The sequence below is a fragment of the Columba livia genome, chromosome 14 (genome assembly GCF_036013475.1).
Source record: "Columba livia isolate bColLiv1 breed racing homer chromosome 14, bColLiv1.pat.W.v2, whole genome shotgun sequence".
In the NCBI taxonomy this organism is placed as follows: Eukaryota; Metazoa; Chordata; class Aves; order Columbiformes; family Columbidae; genus Columba; species Columba livia.
In genome coordinates this window covers 19,651,917-19,671,777 of record NC_088615.1, presented here as the reverse complement: position 1 = coordinate 19,671,777, position 19,861 = coordinate 19,651,917, and the positions used below count along the sequence as shown (strand labels likewise).

At 47.1% G+C, this 19,861-nt stretch overlaps 1 protein-coding gene across 1 annotated transcript in view; it reads left to right on the top strand.

Annotated features, from left to right (window-relative positions):
• The window catches only part of FGF18 (fibroblast growth factor 18), a 71,780-nt gene extending 54,492 nt beyond the window's left edge, over positions 1-17,288 (top strand). Inside the window, 1 exon segment of the mRNA XM_005503586.4 lies at positions 16,931-17,288. Coding sequence (XP_005503643.2) covers positions 16,931-17,197 — 267 coding nt within the window. The 3' untranslated portion in view covers positions 17,198-17,288.
• The last annotated feature ends 2,573 nt before the right edge of the window (positions 17,289-19,861 follow it).

Genomic DNA, 19,861 nt, shown 5'->3' with positions numbered 1-19,861 from the left:
GGCACCGTCGTTTGAAACTGGACAAGGAAACTGATGTTTTAACCAGACTTAGACCTCTCAGGATGCTTTTCAATATTGCACTGAACCCAAACATGGCCCTAGATTTATTTTTTTTTCCCTTAGTTTTCCATCCTTTAAATGTGATTTCCCCAGCGTTTTCCCCTGAAATGTTATGAGGATAATTTTTTTAATGTTTATGATGTGCTGGTATGGAGACCTCAAAAGCATCCAAATTAGGTGAGGTCAAATGAGCATGAAATCTTACCATTTCTTCACTCGACCTTACCCGGGGTGGATCAGTGGTGGGACACAGTGCAACCCACATCCTTCCTGGTCCATGCCAAGTGTCCAGGAGCATCCTGGCAAAGCCAGAGGCTGTTTTTCAAAATACATAGTATTTTTTTTGCAAGATTCAGCCCTTGATTTGGCCCACTGGGCACCAAGGCAGTACAGTTCTTTAGCTTGTTACCTTTCACGCAGTGTAAAGCTTTTTTTATTCTTCTTGATGTGCTTTCCATTACTTTAAGTTGGCAATAATAAATATATTGGAAATGTGCATCTTCCCGCCCCAGACTGCTGTCACGTTCCTAAACTGGCCGACCTGGGCAGGAGCGGGTACCGAGCACGGCGTTTGAAAGGAGAATGTTCGAGACGCGTAGGCCGTATTAACAGCTTTTCTTGAGCAAAAAAAGAAAGTAATAGTGTGTCTTCTTGATACCAAAGAGTGTGGTTTTAATTAGTATCATAGTTTCAGCTCTTTTTGTGGCAAGAGTTCGAGGGAATGCTTTTTAGCCTGAATGCTCTAAACAGCTAGTAAACCCCAAGGAAAACATGAGATAAAAGTTATGCCTGGGCTTATACAAATATTTAGGTTTAGTCTAGGGGTGGAGGAGAATGAAACCCATAAACTAATTGTTTCACGGTTGCCCCGGTATGTTCATTTGGCAAGAGAGGAGCCATGGGACCAAACTGGGTCTTTTTCTCAGCTAATTTCCCATTGCCTTATACTGCGTAATCTCTGACAATACCAGCATATGCCATCTGGCTTTGTTCTCCTCCTCAGTCAGCAGTTTTGGATCCCCCCCAGCTGAAAAACTGCTTTGAATTTAGTCCTTTTTGGTTTCCATAATCACCTACGAAGGGTTTTACGGACTGGAGCAGGTTGTTGCTGTTCTCAGCCGGTGCTGGATGCAGGAGCTGCAGAGCCGGGACTCCCTCCTGCCACGGGGCCAGTTGTGTTGCAGGTGTACAGAATAACCCCCAGGGCTGAGAAGAGCAGCTCATTGTTCTTTATTTATCAGAAATTGTGCCTATGCCAACATTTCTGAGCAGAGACCATCTGATGGAGCTTTCTCAGGAGGTCCAAACTTTGTGTTTTCACCCTCATTACACACGTGGCCAACGTTGGCCAAAGGGCTCAGAGGTGTTTTGGGCAGGATTCTAACTTTATTTATTGTCACAGCATGCAGCTGCTGAGGTCCCTGGTGCCCTCCGTACTGCTGGGGAGAACTGGAGGCAGGGCAGGTGTTGTACAGGGAGCTACTTTTCTGTTAAAGGTGGCAAACCAGTGGGATCATGTTTCTTCATTGATTCTTGGTGGTATGTTGAAGAAGGCTCAAGAAAGATTTAATGGTTTTGGTTTGGTTGGTTTGTTTTTTCCTTCTGACCATATATTTTTTTTTTGCCTGTGGGTTTTTGTTGCTTCTGTGTATATACATGTAGGTCCTGTGTTTTCTGATTTTGCTGAAGTCTTCTATGGATCACTGAGCTTTAGGGCGGAGTTATATTACAAGGAGTGAGATTAAAACATGAAAACTCAGAACAGGAATACTAGGTCATTTTGTTAAAAGCTTTTTTGTGTTCTCTTAAAGGTGTTGTTACTGTTTGTTTATCTCAGGCTCCTCACAAGTATGGGGAAGAAGGGGACTCAGAGGTTCAGCTCTCCTTCCAAGGAGGGGCACAATGTGACTTGCCCACTTGTGACGGGTACTATGTGACTGGCCACCTAGAAGGCAAGAACTCTGAATATTTGCCATAATTCAGTGTTAGGGGAGAAGAGGAGCTAATGGTCTCTTTGGAGGAGCTAACTGTGGTTCTCCTGGTGAGTCCTGTGGTTTTTCTCTCTACCCCAGCTTCTCTCATCTCATACATTACGATAAGGATGTCAGTAGAGAGGAGGCTTCATGTTTGTAAACGGCTGTCAAAGATAAGTCTTTAAAGTCTCCGGAGCAAGGAACAGCGATCCGGGGTGTGAGCAGGTGGCTGTTAATTAGCTTGGCCACCTCTGCTCTTGCTGCACTGTCCTTTCAGCAATTCCCTGCTCCCTAGAACTTCAAGACGCTGTGGAGATTTCCCTTCCTTGCCTTGTCCCAAGCCCCTTGTCAGCAGAGCAGTGATGTCTGTGGAGCTTAAACTGCATCTGTCGGCACAATTCCAGGCTCACCAAAGCCTAACCCCTTCCTTTAGGCACTGCTCGGGCTGGTGGCGGCCACGTGGAGATCCGAGCATCTCCTAACCCCAGGCACTCTTGCTAGGGAATTTCCCTGGTTCTCTCCCAGCCACCTGTGGGATCACAGCCTGGTCGGCACTAGTGCTTGGGTTGGAGCAGGTATCTGTATCTCCCAGCTATAAATGAAGAGAACAGGCCTGTATTTCTGGGCTGACCAAGGGCAAGAATGGACCTTGCCTTCCGGCAGAGCTGCCAAGAGAGGGAAGAGAGGCTGCTCTTTGCAGACCAGAGTGAGGGCGGCATCAGTTTTCAGAGCAAGATAGAGAAGCAGGAAGGGTAAGTAATGACTGGAAGGAACCCAGATTTGAGAAGAATGGGAAAAGAGCTGAGCACGTCTTTGATTCGGTCCAGAAATTTATTAAGATGCTCCAAGCAATCCCACTAATGTTCTCTCATGGCTATTAGGTGGATTACATCTTTTCCAGATCCAGCAGCAATATTGTTCCTGTTGGTTCCCTCTCTTGTTCTCTGTTGGTTGCATCTTGAGAACAGCTCCATCTCTCAGTGCATTAAGTCACTTCTTGAGCTCCTCCAGGCAGGGGAAGGAGGTGGTGGGTGCTGAAGCCATCTCCTCAGGGTGGGATGGGACTCAGAGTGTGGGTGGAATTGGGACAGCATGGTGACCATCAGTTGTGTTCTCTGCTCCCGTGTGATGTTACTCCATGTGGTGTGGCTGTAATCTTGATACTAGGAGTCTGCAGGAGAACCCCACACCACCTTAAATGTGGGCGAGTTCTTCTTCTGAGGTAGGATGTGACTATGGGGAAAACTCCAGAAATAGGGGCAGAGTTAGGAAAGCGAAAGCCAGAAAGCGGTCTGTCACAGATATAATCCCTGCCAGCTCTACAGAGAGAGAAGTTGTGTTCTAAGAAGTCCCTGCTCATTACAGCAGTTCATCTCCTTCTAAGAAGTCAAGCCTGAGAGTGTGTGATACTACAAAATAGGTGATTTCCCACCAAATCCACATGCTGACTAGCACCATCTGTCTTTGGGTTATCTTTCAAAAAACACTCAGTTACCTGGTATACACACTCTCTGAAAATCATTATAGTTTATACACATTATTTTGGTAAAGCACTTTAATAAGTTTAGTTGTGTTCGTCTTTCCTTTATGCTTAATACAAACAGTGGGAAGAAGCTGTTCAGTGAAAGGGTGGCCGAGGCATCGCTTCAGCTTGTTGCCAAGTAACTTGGGACCTTTCTGGGGACAGCTTTGTTGACGCCGTGTCTGCAGCGCTGAAGCCCTCCTGGTGCTCACAAAGCACAGATGGGCGTTGCTGAGCTTGTGCCCTCGAGCTTGGTCCAGCTCCTGAAGAAAAGCTCTGCCAGCCAAAGAGTGGCTGTGCCAGGGACACATCCCCCGCGCTGGGGGCTGGAGGTGACACGGCTCTGCTGGCCACCATCACCTCTCCCCATGCCTGACCAGCACCGCTGTACCGATACCACTTACAGCAGAGGCCTGCCTCTGAGACTTAAGATTTTTTCTGGTGTGATAACTGCTTTCCAAGCCAATATATTTCTTAATGTTACCAGAAAGTTGCTAATACCATATGGCAAGGCTCTCTGTATTTTTGCAGGACAACAAACAAATTGTTGCTAGATGCCAGACTGCTCTGGCAGAGCTTTATCACTGATGCCTGCCAGCAGTAGCCTTTGGGGGATAGTAATAATTTGGGGTTGTTTACATTGCAGCTTTAAAATAGGGGTTTTCTTGAAGTATGTGTGTGTTTAGTCAGGAAAGTTGGCTGAAAAAATCTCTGACAGCATCAAAGAGTGTAGGCGCTCGCTACGGCCCATGCATGCAATCTTGGCCCTTTATAATACATCTGGCCTTGGAGGAGAAGGAGCGTGTTGTGTTACAGGAGCTCCAGGTGGGTCAGTGGGAGCCGCCCTTTGTAGGACAAGGGGACTTACCTGGGTTGGAGACACCAAGTGGCTTTTCCGAAGCCACTGTATCTGGACCAGCTTTGTCATCTGTTGGCTTTGGTCAAGGCTGAATTTGAGCTTTCTTGAAAAGCTGCCTTTGAAGGGGTGTTGGACTGGATGACCTTTGAAGGTCCCTTCCAACTCAAACTATTCTATGATTTTATGAAACATGAATGGTGTGAAACCAGAACCTTGCTTAAAGCCAGAAGTCTGTGTTAGCCTGAGACAAGGAGACTCGGGGATGAGCTCTGAGCCTGATGCTTTTCCCGTGCCCAAGTCTTGCGTTGCCTTTGGCCATGAGCATTTCCCGATGCCTGTGCGCGCCAGGACTGTCCCCGCTGCCAAACGTGCTGCGAAGATGTTGGGAGGTGCCAAGGGCAGAGGGGCACTCAGGGCTTTGCAGCTTGGGACTTGGATGTAGTAGATGAGGTGTTTGCACTCCTCAGCTTGTATATTTTAAAACCAAGCCTAACTGCATCTTGGATTTGGGGCAGAACTCTGAGCTTCTCAGGGTTTTGGTGCTTATCCAGAATTATTCCCGGAGTTGCGCAGTATCTGGGTTGCTTGAAAGGGGCTTGTAAAACCTTCACAACTTCGGGGGCTGAATGCTGAATTTGCAACAAAAACATGACCAGAATGAGTGGAGTGTTGGGTTTAACAGCATGTATTTTGCAGATCTCTTTGTGACATGTTCAGCCATAAAGTATTTTGACTTGGCATCTCATGTGAAAGCAAAACTTTGACATGGCTTTTGCTGGATCTTGTTTTGGACTGTAGTCTGGTCCTTCATATATGGTGAGATTGGTCCTTTTTAAAGAGAACCGTTGCCAGGATTTTGCTCCCTTGGGAGTTTTTTTTAGTTTAAGTCATCTAAATAAACACCTTTGATGGAACCTGGCGCCAAGCAACCTTGGAAACTATCATTCTTTGACCAGGGACCTGATCTGAAACCAGCCTCAAGCCTCCGAAAGTCATGAATCAGGGCCTGCAGGATTGCAAAGGTCTTAAAAGCAATGAGATGACAAAAGAAGTTTTCTTTCATTTGAGCAGTTATAATTTTCTGCATTCATCTAATCAGGCTTTTTCCTGCAACCAGTGTAAAACATTTTGTGTGATTGTTCTGAAAACTTAGAAGCTGAGATTCTCATGAAATTAGAAGCTGAAGTGGAAGCTGAAATCAGCAATCACCCTCCTCCATTCTAAGCTCCCAAATACCATGAGGCTTTTGGTAACGCTTCCACCTTTCACACCTGCTCCTTTCCGATTTCTGGGCTACCTGAAGCATCACATTCAAGCTTTTGTGGATGCTCGTGGACTTCGTACCATCTGGTTCACTTGTTGCATTTTCAAATCTGTAAAGGGCTGGAAATGTGTCAGAATTCCCTAAGGAGAGGTTGGAAGATGTCATGATAGGGATGTTGGTATTGATGGTTGCAGGGTATGTGGGCACAATAATTTGTCATTTTGCATCTTGGGTGTTACCCGGCTTTTCCGGGAGTCCTTGCTTTGGATGGCACAACTGTGTAATTATCCCCAAAAAGCTGTTTGTAGTTGAGCCCAGGGTAACTGCTTTGCAGTGTTTATTGCTCTGGGGCTGCCTTGGCACAAGTGTGGGTGGGCTCCCATGCTGCGGTGGTTCCTTCAATGTGGCAGGAGCTCGTGCGAGCTCGCTGGACCTCTGCAGCGTTAATATTTGATACGAGCAATAGGCCTCTTTGTGGTTCTGCATTTGGGAGGGTTTGTTTACAGCAGCGTTTTGCACAGAATTCTCTCTGGGGGTGGGGAGGAGAGGGGAAAATGCCGTAAATGTGGGGACTGAATTTTGTGGAAGAGGTTTAGGTGTTTTGCGGTGATGTGGGGTAGCAGGTGGCTGATCTCGGTGGTGCAGGGAGAGTAGAGGTCATTTGGAAGTTCCGTGTGTTCAGAAGAGGAAGAGCAGTTTGGTGGCTACTGATAAACCCTGGATGACCTCAAGGCATGGGGAGGACAGATGAGAGAGTTTGCAGAGGGAATGGGGACAGCTGGGAGACACTGGTGGTGCTGGAGCTCACATATTGCACAGGATGTTGAGGAGGTGGAAGAAACCGGCTCACATGGAGAAGATCCTTTTTACTTCACAAATGGTTGGACTCTGCATCAGTTCTTCATAGATCATGGCCTTGGGGGATGGAAAGGGGGTTGTAAGGTTGAAGTTTGAATGCCAGAGCCAGAGGACTGCAGTGTTCGTGGCATGGAACGAGGAGAGAGGCTTAGGCCAACACATGGACGATGTACCAATGTCCTCTGTTTGCTGATGAGTTGTTAGTGCTGCGAGTCACTTTACCTGCACGGTCTGATGGATTTAGGTCATGAGTTTCATAAATGAAGTGCATCATTAAGCACAATAAAGCCCAGACTGTGCTGCTGGGGTTGGATTTGTATTTAGCTGCTTTGCCAGGCAGAATCACAGAACAGTTTGTGTTGAAGGGACCTTCCCAGCTCCCCCAGTGCCCCCCCTGCCATGACAGGGACATCTTCCCCAGCTCAGGTTGCTCAGAGCCCCGTCCAGCCTGGCCTGGGATGTCTCCAGGGATGGTTCATCCACCACCTCTCTGGCCAACCTGGGCCAGGCTCTCACCACCCTCAGGGCCAACAATTCCTTCCTCATGTCCAGCCTGAATCTCCCTCCTTTAGTTTAAACCCATGACCCCTTGTCCTATCGCAACACGCGTTTACAGTGTTCATTGGATGTCATCTAACATCTTATATAAGAATGATGTGAATATTTAAGGTCTATGCTAAGTCTTTCTGTGCTACTGTCAGTTCGTGGCAATCTCTTAAGTGCCCTGGGTAGATGCTGACCCTCTCAGGCTGGGCAAGGACAGGAGGTTTGGCTTTAATCAAACTGGGGGTAGGGGATCCGTGCATGACATGATCTGTGAACCCTGTGAGCAGGGAACATCTGGTGCTTAATACATAATCTCATGGGCCAGGCCAGGTGGTCAAGAGGTCCTTGTAACCGTGTTTTAGCCATATATGAACATGTCCCGTTAACTTAAGCTTCTCAGCACAGCCACAATGCTTTACGTGTTGGCTCTAAAATAAAGTGAAAGGTCCTTTTGTTTTGAAAATATATTTCTTCATGGGAGGGAGTCGCAGAGCTGCGGATGTGAGTGTTGGGCTTTATCTCTGGGTTGTGTCTGGTCACCAGAGAGCTGTGTGACAGGTTTATGGATTTCTTGTGATTCCGCTTTAGCAAACTTAATTGGAAATTCCTAAAAAGCACCAATTCTCTTGCTCAAATCAGAGTTTTGCAAAGTCAAGGTTCACGTTGTAGACAAGCTTGACCTCTAAAACTTTTCCTAACCCTGTGTCTGGAAGCTCTATATCCCTTTCTAGGGGAAAAAAATTGCCACCTTCTTGAAAGCTATGTGTCAATTTAATTTAGTCTTTTCTGTGTTCAAGAAGCAAGTGTCACCATAAAGCTGCTAACATCCTGTCCCCTGTGTTTCTTGGTGGCTGCAGCTGTGTGTCATGTTGGAATATTTCAGTTCACTAAGGTTAAATGTTAATTACAGTTGTTGAGAGGGGATCCCTGAGCCCCGATCATGCCTCACTCTGTTTGGGCAGAGATGATGTGCTCTATGTGCCTTGTGCTGACACTTGTATCAGGTTGAATTTAATTGCTTTCCTCAGAGCATCCTATCTCCCAAGTACAATTTTTCGTGGTACTGGACATCTTTAAGATGAGGGTGATGTCTCTTCTAAGTGTTACGTTGCAAATACATGCATGTATTTAACTCACAGCGAGCAACAAGCAGTGCAGCCTTGTCTTCCTCAGCTGGATGCAGGTGAGATGAACATTCAGGTGGATCCTGTTTCTGCTTGATGCTCAATTTGGTTTTGGAGTTGAAGTGAGAATGAAGGCTAATTTTGAAGTGGAGAATAAAACCTATGCTCTGACAGCAGCAAGAGATAGCCCATTCGATACAGCCATTTCAATACATTTAAGGTCAAAAAAAGTAGATCTTGCTTAAATATTCTTTTTTTCCTTGACATTTTCTTACATAGTCTTTTGGATACTTACATATGTTAGGTTTTCCTAAACGAGGACACGTCTCAAAAGCCTTGCGCTTGTCGTACACAGAAGGAAGTTTGTCGTTCACAGTATGGAACAAATCTTGATTATCATTTTTGATGGATGGCACTTGATTTGATCATGGATTTGTCTTTTTTCTTAGTCATATAATTTGACACAAAGAGAACTAATGCCATCCTGCAGACAATGAATGACCTTTCTTGGTCCTAAATTCCACTGCTTTAAACTTGGTCTAGGGAAACAAGTGACACTACCAGAATGCCAGCTGCATGAGATAGCACTCGTTTGAAATGATAACTTTAAATTCAGTGTGTATGTTTGTTTAATGTGTATAAACCTGGGGTTTACCAGACCTGCTATGAGGTCAGCAACTGTTACAGTCCCATGTTCTGGCTCCACTCATCATCTAGACCTGAAGTTTCAAACTTTTTTCTGTGATGCCCCAGGTCCCTATATAAGGAATTTAAGCAGAATGTGCTGCTGTTCTTATTTGGCTTTTATAGAAGGTTCATGACGGGCCTGTGAGTGTCAGCGGAGGCTGAAAATGTCTGGGGTAAAAGAAAACACAGCAAACCCATCAGTGCGTGTAACCAGAAGCTTGTGCTTTGTACAGCTGGGTTAAAATGCCTTCCCAGCCTTAACTGTAGTTAGCACCTAGAAACATACGTGCAACTGGATCAGGTAGGTGCAGGTAATGGTAGATGTCTTAGATGTGCTCAGATGTCATGTCTGAAACCTGCCTGTTGCTTCACATCTCCTGAAGCAGTACCTTCCAATTGCAAGAAACCCACAGTTTTGACTTAAATAGAATTTTCCTACATTTTCTATTGGTTTCATAAAGGTCATTTAAGAAGTGATTGACGTCTCCTATCATTAAGAGTAAGTACACATAGTTCTCTGAGAAGCAGTTAGGAATTTCAATTAAACAAATGTACATTTTGCCAGCTGCAGCCAACCTCGTTTTCTCTAATTAGAGATATGTGCCGTCCTGCTGGCAGTAACTGTGCCTGTGCTGGAAGGACCCAGTTAGGAGACACATCCTGGTGTAGCCTCAGCCTGGCTTGCGTCATCCCTTTTCATCTCTGTATCCGCCTGTTCATCCTGGGACAAAGTGCTCTTCCAGAGCAGTGTGAGGGTTCCTGAACAGGTATTATTGGAAAAGTGGAATTTTTGAATGAAAGGTAGAAGGAAACAAAATTTTTAAATGCTTCTCTTCATTCCTTGGTTCTTGCAGCTTGCTCTGTGTCCAGCACAAACAGGGACAGGGCTCTGCAGAGCCTGTGGGTCCCATCTCAGGCATGCAAGGCCATACCCATTTTTTGGGATGTACCCCCAGTGCATATGGGCAGGTGGGTGCAAAAATGGGGAACACTGCTTTGAAACTGGGTCTCTGAATGGAGATATACCCTCTCTTCTGACAATCTCCCCTGCATGGGTTCTGTATTTCTTCCCTGGCTTCTACTTAGATGTCCTGTATACATAATTAACCTCTACGCTGTGCTGGCAGACACTTTTATTGAACTGCCCATCATGACTACTCAGTATTTTCCTCGGAGGATTGTGCAGGTTCAGAGGCCAGAGAGCTGGAGGAAACACGCATGAAGCTGAGTAACCCTTGGCAGTTATAGATGCAGCTTTTCTGATTTTCTTAGAGGAGCAAGAATGTGCATTTGGGTCAAGAGGTGTCTCTGTGATGAGGATGCCTTGCCCTAGATCCAAGATGCTGAACATCAGGATGCTTGTGGTGGATCTGCCCCTATAATGCCTGTAAAGTGCACAGGGATGACTGGGTCCAGCTTACCAGCAGCCAGAGCACTCAGATTTGCTGTGCTGCAAGGGGGTAATATTAATATTTCTGGTGGCTGCTGTACCCACCTCGTTGTCACATTTTCTGACCTACCTTTCAAAGGTGTACCTTTGAAGGGGGCGAGGTGACAGCGCTAAAAGGTGTGACATTAACTCGTTCCTGCCCTAACTCGGGATTTTCTGAGCCAGAAATGCGGAGTGAGTCTGAGCTCTGACCTTGAGCTGAGCCTGTGCAAAAGCACAGAGAAGTAATATGCTTCCTGAAAATCCCACGTCATGGGGTACACACTGTGTAAACAGCTTTAGAGCTTTACAGGGCGTATCAGTGACGCTGGGTGCACCAGCCCTTGATCTGCAACTCGGGATGCTTCAGGAGAGTCTCACTGAGGCTGCTGGGCCGTACGTCTCCTGAAAACCCGACTTAAGCATTGTTACTGCTCTGAAATTTAGGAAATACAGGGCAGGATTTCTCCTGTGTAATGCAGTGTGTGAATTGATAATAATAGTGACAGTATTTGAGGGAAATTTGCTGCAAGCCTTTGAAATAATTGCTGAGCTCAGTGGGTGACCTTGTGCCTGGGGTTGGTGTGAGATCCAGCACCGTGGGTTGCTCAGGAAACTCCTCTGTCTGTCTGTCTGTGGAAGGGAAAGGAGGGATGCAGAACAGGTCCATTTTCAGGGGTTTTCATTGCAAAAAAACCTAGGTGTGCACACCTCTTGGCAACCTTTTGCTTCAGTGGCAGCTTTCCCTGCTCCAGGATTTTTAGGAAGACTGGGCTTGCTTTCCTTGCACAGAGAAGCGATCCTTCTTGTATGGAGAGCTGGTATCTCCCCAATCTGACTGTGAGCATGGGGGACTGGACTTGTGGATAGTTAGACAGGAGAGTAATCTCTGCTGAGTCTCGCTGCGCCCTGTGCCAAGCCAGCATTCCTGGGTTGTCACAGTGGTGTTTCCTACGGTTTGGTGTTTGTTATTTGCAGCGCATCACCAGCACATTCAGGTGCCTGACCCAGAGAGCTTCTAATTGCAGCACCGCTTGAGGAGGGGGAAAGCGTTTTACATAAGCTTCGCTAACAACGGCTTAACACAGCATCACTCGTAGGGCTTAATTTGTGCCCTGATCTTTGCAAACAGAGAAACCTTTCAGTCTTGGAGGCATCTCTCCCTGCACCGCAGTGTTAACCGAGCGGCTTGCGTGAGCTTATTGTTGCCGTAAAAGCCGAGTGAAGTTTGGATTTACCGGTGCCCACTGAGCCAGATTTGTGAAGCATAAATGAGAAAACCTGCCCTGGCCTCCCTTTCCCATAAAAAGCTGCTCAGGTGGCTTAGTGGGACAGGCTAATGGGGAGAAGGCGGAGGCGACTGCTGCACCTGCTAATGCTTTGGCTGGGGCTGGTGGCACAGAGGCGGCCGCGAGGTCCCCCTGAGCAGCAAGCTGTTCGTGCCAGGAATGCCGCGCTCAGAGGAGCGCTCCTGCTATGACAACAAAGGGCCCTTTGATCCTTTCCATTTGGAGAACTTAAAACGAGAAAGCCAAACTACAATAAGACCAAGTTGGGTCATAAAAAAAGGAGAGCAGGAGCACCAAAGCACTCCAGAGTGTAATTGTAGAAGCAGCAAATGCTTTGGCACTTAATTCTCTTTTATTGTCAGTTCAACATGTTTCACGTTTAATACCGGAGAGCCTGTCACCAAATGCTCTGCGCAAACAATCTGGTGCTGCTCCTCGGTAAGCTTGGGGCACTCGGGGAGCCCCTGGCTCCAGCTCAGCTCCTCCAGCTCCACATGGAATTGGCCAGTGGTGTATTAACAGTCCCATGCTCGAGATATCTCCCAAGTGGGAGCCTAGGGCGGCTGCTGCAGCTCTAACCCTATTTGGGAATTATTTCTGTGCGAAGAACTGAGCTGCAGGCTGTCACCTCTGCGGTGGCTCAGCCTTGTTGCATGGCCAGGCAGCAGCTCCCAGGAGCAAAACTGGCAATTTGGGGGTGGCTCATCACAGGTCCAAGGAGGTGCTGACTTGAAGAGAGCCCATGACTCTCAGAGGAGCAGAGCTGTGCCTGTGTGACAGCTCTCGCCCTGCTCCGAGCAGGGAGCTTGGCTGGAAACGTTGCCTGTGGGATGGTGGTGAGCAAAACGCAGGAGCAGCTTGTTCCCCACGCATGTGTGGGACATCACCTGTGCCTGCCCCTGCCCTGCTCTGGGGCTGTGATGGGGATGCGGGACTGGATGCGAGTCCTCCCCCAACACGTGGCAGCGCCATTGCTCTGGGCCAGGTGGCTCCTGCACAGCTCTGAGGCGCTCAAGAACTTGTCTTTAAATAAAGAATCAGTTCAAAACATAAAACCTTCATGTTTTGAAGGGCAAGAGCTCTGCAAGGTGCATCCTGACAGCTAAGTATGTGTGAAATGCGGCTTGGCAGCATCTCCCAGCTGGCGGCAGAGGGTGCAGCCCCAGATCGTCAAGCGGGCGCTTGCGCTGGGAGTCCCTGGGAAGGCGGGAGCAGGGAGTGATGCTCCGCCAAATCCGTCTGCTGTCCCTCTCTCTTTGGAGGAGCAAGAGAATGAGTGACAGACCCAGTGAGTGTTTTGCTGCTGTTTAATCAGGGACATGATTTGACCCTAAGTGATGGGCACCTAGTGAAAACAAGGTCACACCTAAAAATTATTGTAAACCCTTATAAATTGCATTTTCCCCTAATAGATTACCATGGGTCCAGCTCTCTGTGGTGTAAATAATGTGTGCAAGTGATTTATTCTATTGGGGATTAGAACAGATGCTGTAAAATCAACATGTAAGTATTTGAGAATAATTTGTCTGTCTCTGATGTGTCTTAGCATGTGCAGGAATGCTCTGTTTGGGGAGGCGAGCTCCTTATCCTGATTTATCTCAGGGTACTTGTAAATGTTACTGTAATTTCATTTTATCAAATCATTTAGCTCTTCCTCTTCCAGAACAAAGTTCTTTTATCTCATGCACCTTGTTTACTTCAAATTAGCCCTGAGGTTGGCCCGAAGTTGCACCTTGTTATTCCTCCACCTCCTGTCTCCCTCCGTCTTAGGCTCTGTTGGCAAATTTGAAGGTATAAGTAAATACTTCTTTGTTATTAATAGAATAACTTCCCCCTCCTACATGCACGCTTTCTTTTCATTCCGGTCTTCGTTTTCCATGAGAACCTGACATTGCAGGACAAGTGGAAACCTCCCAAATTGCGTGAAAATGCCTTAATTCTCCTAGCAACAAGGTCAGGGCTCAAATCCAGGACCTTTCCACGAATGTGGGGGAAGTGGCCCCTCCAATTACCTGCTTCCCCTGCGGTCCGGATCTGGTCGGTTCATCAGCACCTGGATTTGGGTGGATTTGAAACTCAGCCATGGTATTGTTTAAAAATTCTCCATTCATTGGAGAAGGGTTTGTAGTGGGCTGAGCCCAGAGAAACCTGGGGCTGGTTTTATGGCTTCCCATTGAAACCTGGTGGAACCCCGTGGTGTCAACTGATTTCCCCCTTCCCCACTCATGTGGCTTTGATCAAACCCAGGGCTCAGAGAACGACCCCCACAGGAATTGCAACCACTGAGCTTTGCCCAGTTCTGCCATTCATTAATGTGTTTGTGAGCTTCCAACTGTCGATGATGAAATTCGGACCTTTGTGCCTAGCCTGGTGTGGAGATTGCTGGTCCTACGGCAGAGCTGGCTCTGCCCACATACAGGGGGCACATATAGGGATCATAGACCCTGGATTAACATTCTTGATACAGAAGTTGCTGTGATCTCCCCACCCTCTTAATGGGACCTACATGTGGTAATGAAACCTTTGGGCAGGATGGTGCATTAATGATTTTAGGGTAAACATCACACATTGTTGCACCAATAGACTTGAAGCTCTGCTAAAGGTATTAAGCCAGGGAGGGATGGCTGGTCCAGGAGGCTGGTGATGATGATGCTTTTCCCCTCTTGTTGCCTGTGTGACTCCAGCTTGGGCTGTTGCACCTGATGGTTCCCATCTTGCATCTCCATCAGAGCATCTGATACTGTTTAGTTTGCATGGAGAGAGTTGAATACTAAGCATAGCAGTAAGCATAGGCCTGCAGTACTGAAAAACTCATGATTTGACTTCAGTGTAGAGTTGAACTGGGCTGATACTATGATGGAAATCCTTCCTTTGGCTTTGCCGAGCACTAGATTGAGTCCTGTGTGATTCTCCGTACTGTGCTTATCTGTGTCCAGAATCCAGCTCTGGGTCTGTTAGTCTAGATCTCCAAGCTGAGATTAATCCTGTGTGGTGGGTTGAGCCTGGCTGGACATCAGGTGCCCACCAAAGCCGCTCTATCACTGCCCTCCTCAGCTGGACAGAGAAGAGAAAATATAACAGGAGGATCATGGGTTGAGATAAGGACAGGGAGATCACTCACCAGTTACCATCATGGGCGAAACAGACTTGACTTGGGGAAATGAGTTTAATTTGTTACCCATCAAATCAGACTAGGATAATGAGATAAAAAAAAAAAAAAATCTTAAAACACCTTCCCCGTGCTTCTCAACTTCACTCCCGATTTCTCTGCCTTCTCCCCACCTGCAGTGCAGGGGGACAGGGAATGGGATTTATGGTCACAGATTCACACATTGTCTCCGCTGCTCCTTCCTCCTCAGGGACAACTCCTCACACTCTTCTCCTGCTCCAGCATGGGGTCCCTCCCATGAGACAGTTCTCCATGAACTTCTCCAACGTGAGTCCTTCCCACGGGCTGCAGTTCTTCACTAACTGCTCCCTTCACTGACCTTGGTGTCTGCAGAGTTGTTGCTCTTACATATTCTCACTCATCTCTCTGGCTGCTGTTGCACAAGGTTTCTTTTCCCCCCTTCTTAAATCTGTCATCCCAGAGGTGCTACCACCATTGCTGATGGGTTCATCCTTGGCCAAGGGCAGGTCCATCTTGGAGGCAGCTGGCATTGGCTCTGTTGGACACGGGGGAAGTTTCTAGCAGCTTCTCACCGAAACCACTCCTGTAGCTCCGCTACCAAAACCTGCCCACAGAGGCCAAATATACCCTGTTTTCCAGCATCTCCAACCAATGAGCGGTTGAGGAGCTCTCAGCCCACAGCAGTCATGGGCAGATGGGTTTGCCTGAGGCTGCATTGAGAAAAGAGTCCCAGCAGGGTGGATGTTTTGCTGGAGGTTGGCTGGGGAGCAGTGCTCAGGAGCTTTTGACCTCCAGCTCTGCATCTAATCCTGGCTCCCTCTGTGAGGAAGAAAGTCTTACGAGGAAAGGCTGAGGAAGCTGGATCTGATAAATATCTCAGGGTGGGTGTCAGAGGATGGACCAGACTCTGTTCCGTGGTGCCCAACGACAGGATGAGGGACAACGGGCGCAGACTGAAGCACAGGATGTTCCATGTGAACAGGAGGAGAAACTTGTTTGCTGGGAGGTGCCAGAGCCTGGCCCAGGCTGCCCAGAGCGGGTGTGGAGTCTCCTTCTCTGAGACATTCAAACCCCCTGGACCCACCTGTGTGATCTGCTCTGTGACCCTGCGGGAGCAGCGCTGCGCTGGGGATCTGCAGAGGTCTCTTCAGCCCCAGCCAGGCTGGGATTCTATGTGATTTGGTGATTTAGGGACATGGTTGCCTAACCCAGGTACTTGAGCTCTGGGTGGCTTCTTTTAGGCTAAGATTGAAAGGTGGGGAAAGGGGGAAGACCACGTGCCCTGGGCCACTGGAAATGAAACCCTCTTCCAACCAAAACCCGTCCCTGAAAGAGCAGAGGTGTAAAACCAGGCACTGGCAGGGGAGCTGTGGTGGGTCTGGTTGCTGAGGGCACTGCTGCAGTGGCGTGGGGACATGGGTGGGATGCCGGCCTGTCCAGGGAGACAGCCCTTTGTGCCATGGGTGCGGCTCAGGGGTGCGAGCAGGAGCCGAGCCCTGGGTGTTTGATGTAGCTCTGAAATCACTGGCTGTGTTTGGGGACTGGAGTGGGGTGAGGACCCTTTGGCACCACTCGGCTCGTCCCCAGAGCTCCATGCGTGGTTCCTTGGCCGGTTGTCACGCCTGGGATGCTGTGGTGAGAGTTTCCAAAGCACTGGGAAGGCTTAGACTGAAGCTTGTAATCATTTTAGTGGGGTTGGGGTAGTCAGGGATGCAAACCCATAAGGTATTTCGAAAAACATACCAAAAGTAAGTGGTAGAAGCAGCAACGCTGTTTGACCCGTATGAGATTCTGATTTTTTTAGTTTTTTTTTCTGTTTCAGTGTGATGTTTCCCTGGCATGAGTTCAATTCATCCTCCTTTCCTAATGGGAAAAAAATAAAGCTAAATGTCTTGCTTTGCTTGCAATTGAAGGAGTTGGGCTGGATAAACTTAACTGTTGTCTCTGTAATTTGTTACTCTCCTTGGATAGCAGTGTTTAAAAAAAAAAAAAAAGGAATTATGACCTCATGCTTTCGTGCTTTTTTTGCAAACCCATTTCTCTTTAAGCTGATGTTTGTTACGGTTCCTATTAACAGCATTTGAACCAAAAACAAGGTCCAGATGTGATGATTTCGTTTGTGCCAAATTGGGTTTTGGTCACTGAGCTTGCATTTGTCTAACGAATTCTTTCTTTCTTTCCTTTTTCAGCCTGATGGCACCAGCAAGGAGTGTGTCTTCATTGAAAAAGTCCTAGAAAACAACTATACGGCACTGATGTCAGCAAAATATTCAGGCTGGTATGTTGGATTCACTAAAAAAGGGAGGCCACGGAAAGGGCCCAAGACCCGGGAAAACCAGCAAGATGTACATTTTATGAAGAGGTACCCAAAGGGGCAAGTGGAGATACAGAAACCTTTCAAGTACACAACAGTCACCAAGAGGACTAAGAGAATACGACCCACCAACCCCAGTTAAAAATAGACAAAAAAGTGTCACAATAAGAAACCACAAAAAAAAGAAAAAAAAAAAAAACTGCACCAGAGGAATATTTTTACATTAAAAATAAGGAAGAAGCTCTATTTTTGTACATTGTGTTTAAAAAAAAAATAAAAATAAAAAAAATTAATAAAAGACTAGATGGCAAACGCTGGGGAAAAGCTGTTAGGGATTTATTGTGACTTGAAAAACAAAATGAACTGCTCTATTTAAATTGACTTCTTGTTGTTGATGACACACAGGTGCTTATTTCGCTTTTTTGGAAAGGACAACTTTTCAAGCATATCCCCAGAGGGAAAAAAAAAAAAAAAAGTAATTATTAAAAATTAAAAAAATAAAACCAAAGAAAACCAAAGTTGTTTCCCAAAGTTACTGACACCCTTCCCCAAAAAGTGCCAGTTTTGCAGTAATCTATTTATTGTCTGCTGCACGCCGGCCCAAGACGAGATGGTGTGTACTGCAGTGATTGAGTTTCCGTGGAGTTCTCAACACATCGATCTTCTGTAACCTTTCTGATGACATAAGGTGTCACGGCTCCGTGATCCTGCATTATGCTCAGTTCTGGAGAATGCTGCTAACTACATTCAAGTGACTACAAGATGACCTAGTACACCAATGATAAGGGAATATTTTAAAACCAGCTATATTATATATATATTATATATATAAGCTATTTATTTCACCTCTCTGTATATTGCAGTTCCATGAACCAAGTATTACTGCCTCAACAATTAAAAAAATTATTTAAAACTCATGTACATATTTTTGCTGTTCACACTTCTTTTCCCTCCCTGAGCAGTGTTTCTTTTAATGCATATTCATCTTTTATATGAGGGCAGACAGATATGTTTGGGGTAGTTACCCCACTACAAACTTCATTGCTAATTGTGTAGTTCCTCCTTTTCCTTAATACCGTCTTCCTCCTCCTGCCCCGTTGTTCCCACAAGGAGGAAATCTCGCATGGGGTGATGAAGGGCCGAGAGTGGGGGAATCCATGCTGGTGTTTTTCAACAGCAGGAATTAAATTTGATACTTTTTATTCCAATGAATATTTCCTAAAGCTTGGGCCAAGCAGAAGGTAAACTGGAAAATTAGCATCTGACTCAATTAGCACATACTTACGTGTGGCTTGTGTTTCCTTCACTGGAGGTTTTGAGAGGGGCTGTTTGTTTCAGCTATTTAATTCAATATTGGTGTCTTTTAAAACAAGACCTAGACCAACCAGATCCCCCTCCCTTGCCCCCTGTGGGGTTTAGTGCTAGATTTAGGTTGTGGTTGGACTCTATGGTCTTAAGGGTCTCTTCCAACCAAAAGGATTCTGTGGTTCTCCCTGTCTCTTCCGTGGTGTGAATCTGACCCACGCAGTTGGTTTGGTGAGACAACGTTAGCCAGAGAGTGGGGATGAAATAACTGACCTCACATTTTAGCTGTAGGGAGGTGCTCACTTGAGTTTTCCCTCTCAGTGTGCAGACATTGCTACACTCCCTGAATCAAGCCAGGGCTAAAAATGCTCAAAGCCACTCAGCTTTTTTCTTGTTAATCAGAAGAATAACTCTCCCCAGAACAAGGTTTCTCAAGATAACTTTGAGAACTGCAGCCAAACCCTGCAGATCAAAGCCATTTGGGAGATGGCGCAGATAAGCGTGCAAGCTTGAGGATGCTTATCTGAACTGATCTCCAAACCTCGCAAGCCTGGAGAAAAATGAGCAGTGCTAAACAGGGTCACTCTGTGGAAAGCTGGGCACCCTTACAGGTGACACCTCCACCCCAGGTAAACACAGGTGGTCACCCCAGCAGCTCCTCTCCCAGTGAATATACTGGGAGCTGCCCTCCTGGTGCAGCTGGAGACCAGCGGGGAGGCAGGACCCAATGGCATGGTGGGGGCTGGAAGGCTTTGCCAGCTTTGCCTTCAGATTGATTCGTGTGGGAGAGACTTGGGGAAAGTTCAGAGGAGCGCTGGGGGTGGGAGATTGGGAGTGGCTGGAGATTCGCTGTGTTGGTGCCTTTGAGAGGAGAAACCCACTTGATTTCCAGCGTGAGAAAGGATTTATGGCTGCCTTTTTTCTCCTTGAAATATCACCATGGGCCATGGCACTGACGGTTTCACAGTCAGAACAACAGGGTTGGTTTGCCATCAGGAAAATTCAAAGGGGTGGAGGTGGTAAATGCTGGCAAAGGCTGGGCAGAAGGGATCACCTATGAGGCTGAGAGCAACCAGGGAGGATCTGCTGCCTGTCCCACAATGCCCACTGGGTTTGCAGATTGGCCCCTGATACTTGTGTTATTGGTCCACAAGAATATTTACCTGTCAGTCGTGAGGTGGGTTCCTTGGGCTGTGAAAAGCCGGCGTGGTGAGGAGATGTGGTGCTCAGCTGGGTTAGGTGCCGCCAGGTTTGTTGGCTGAGAAAGGTGTGCATGGAGTGTTTGTTGTTTGAACATCTGCTCTTTAGGCTTTATTAACAACAACAAAAGCAGGGGCAAAGATGAGAATCGTTCACACCAGGTTTCCTTCAGAGCACCTTCACGTTGAACAAAAGGGTGCTCTGGGGAGGAGACGTTCAAGAAATGACCGGAAATAGGGGAAATCCATCATGTGCCCAGGTACGGACAGCCTTGTGCTTGCAGCCACCAGGCCTGCGGTGG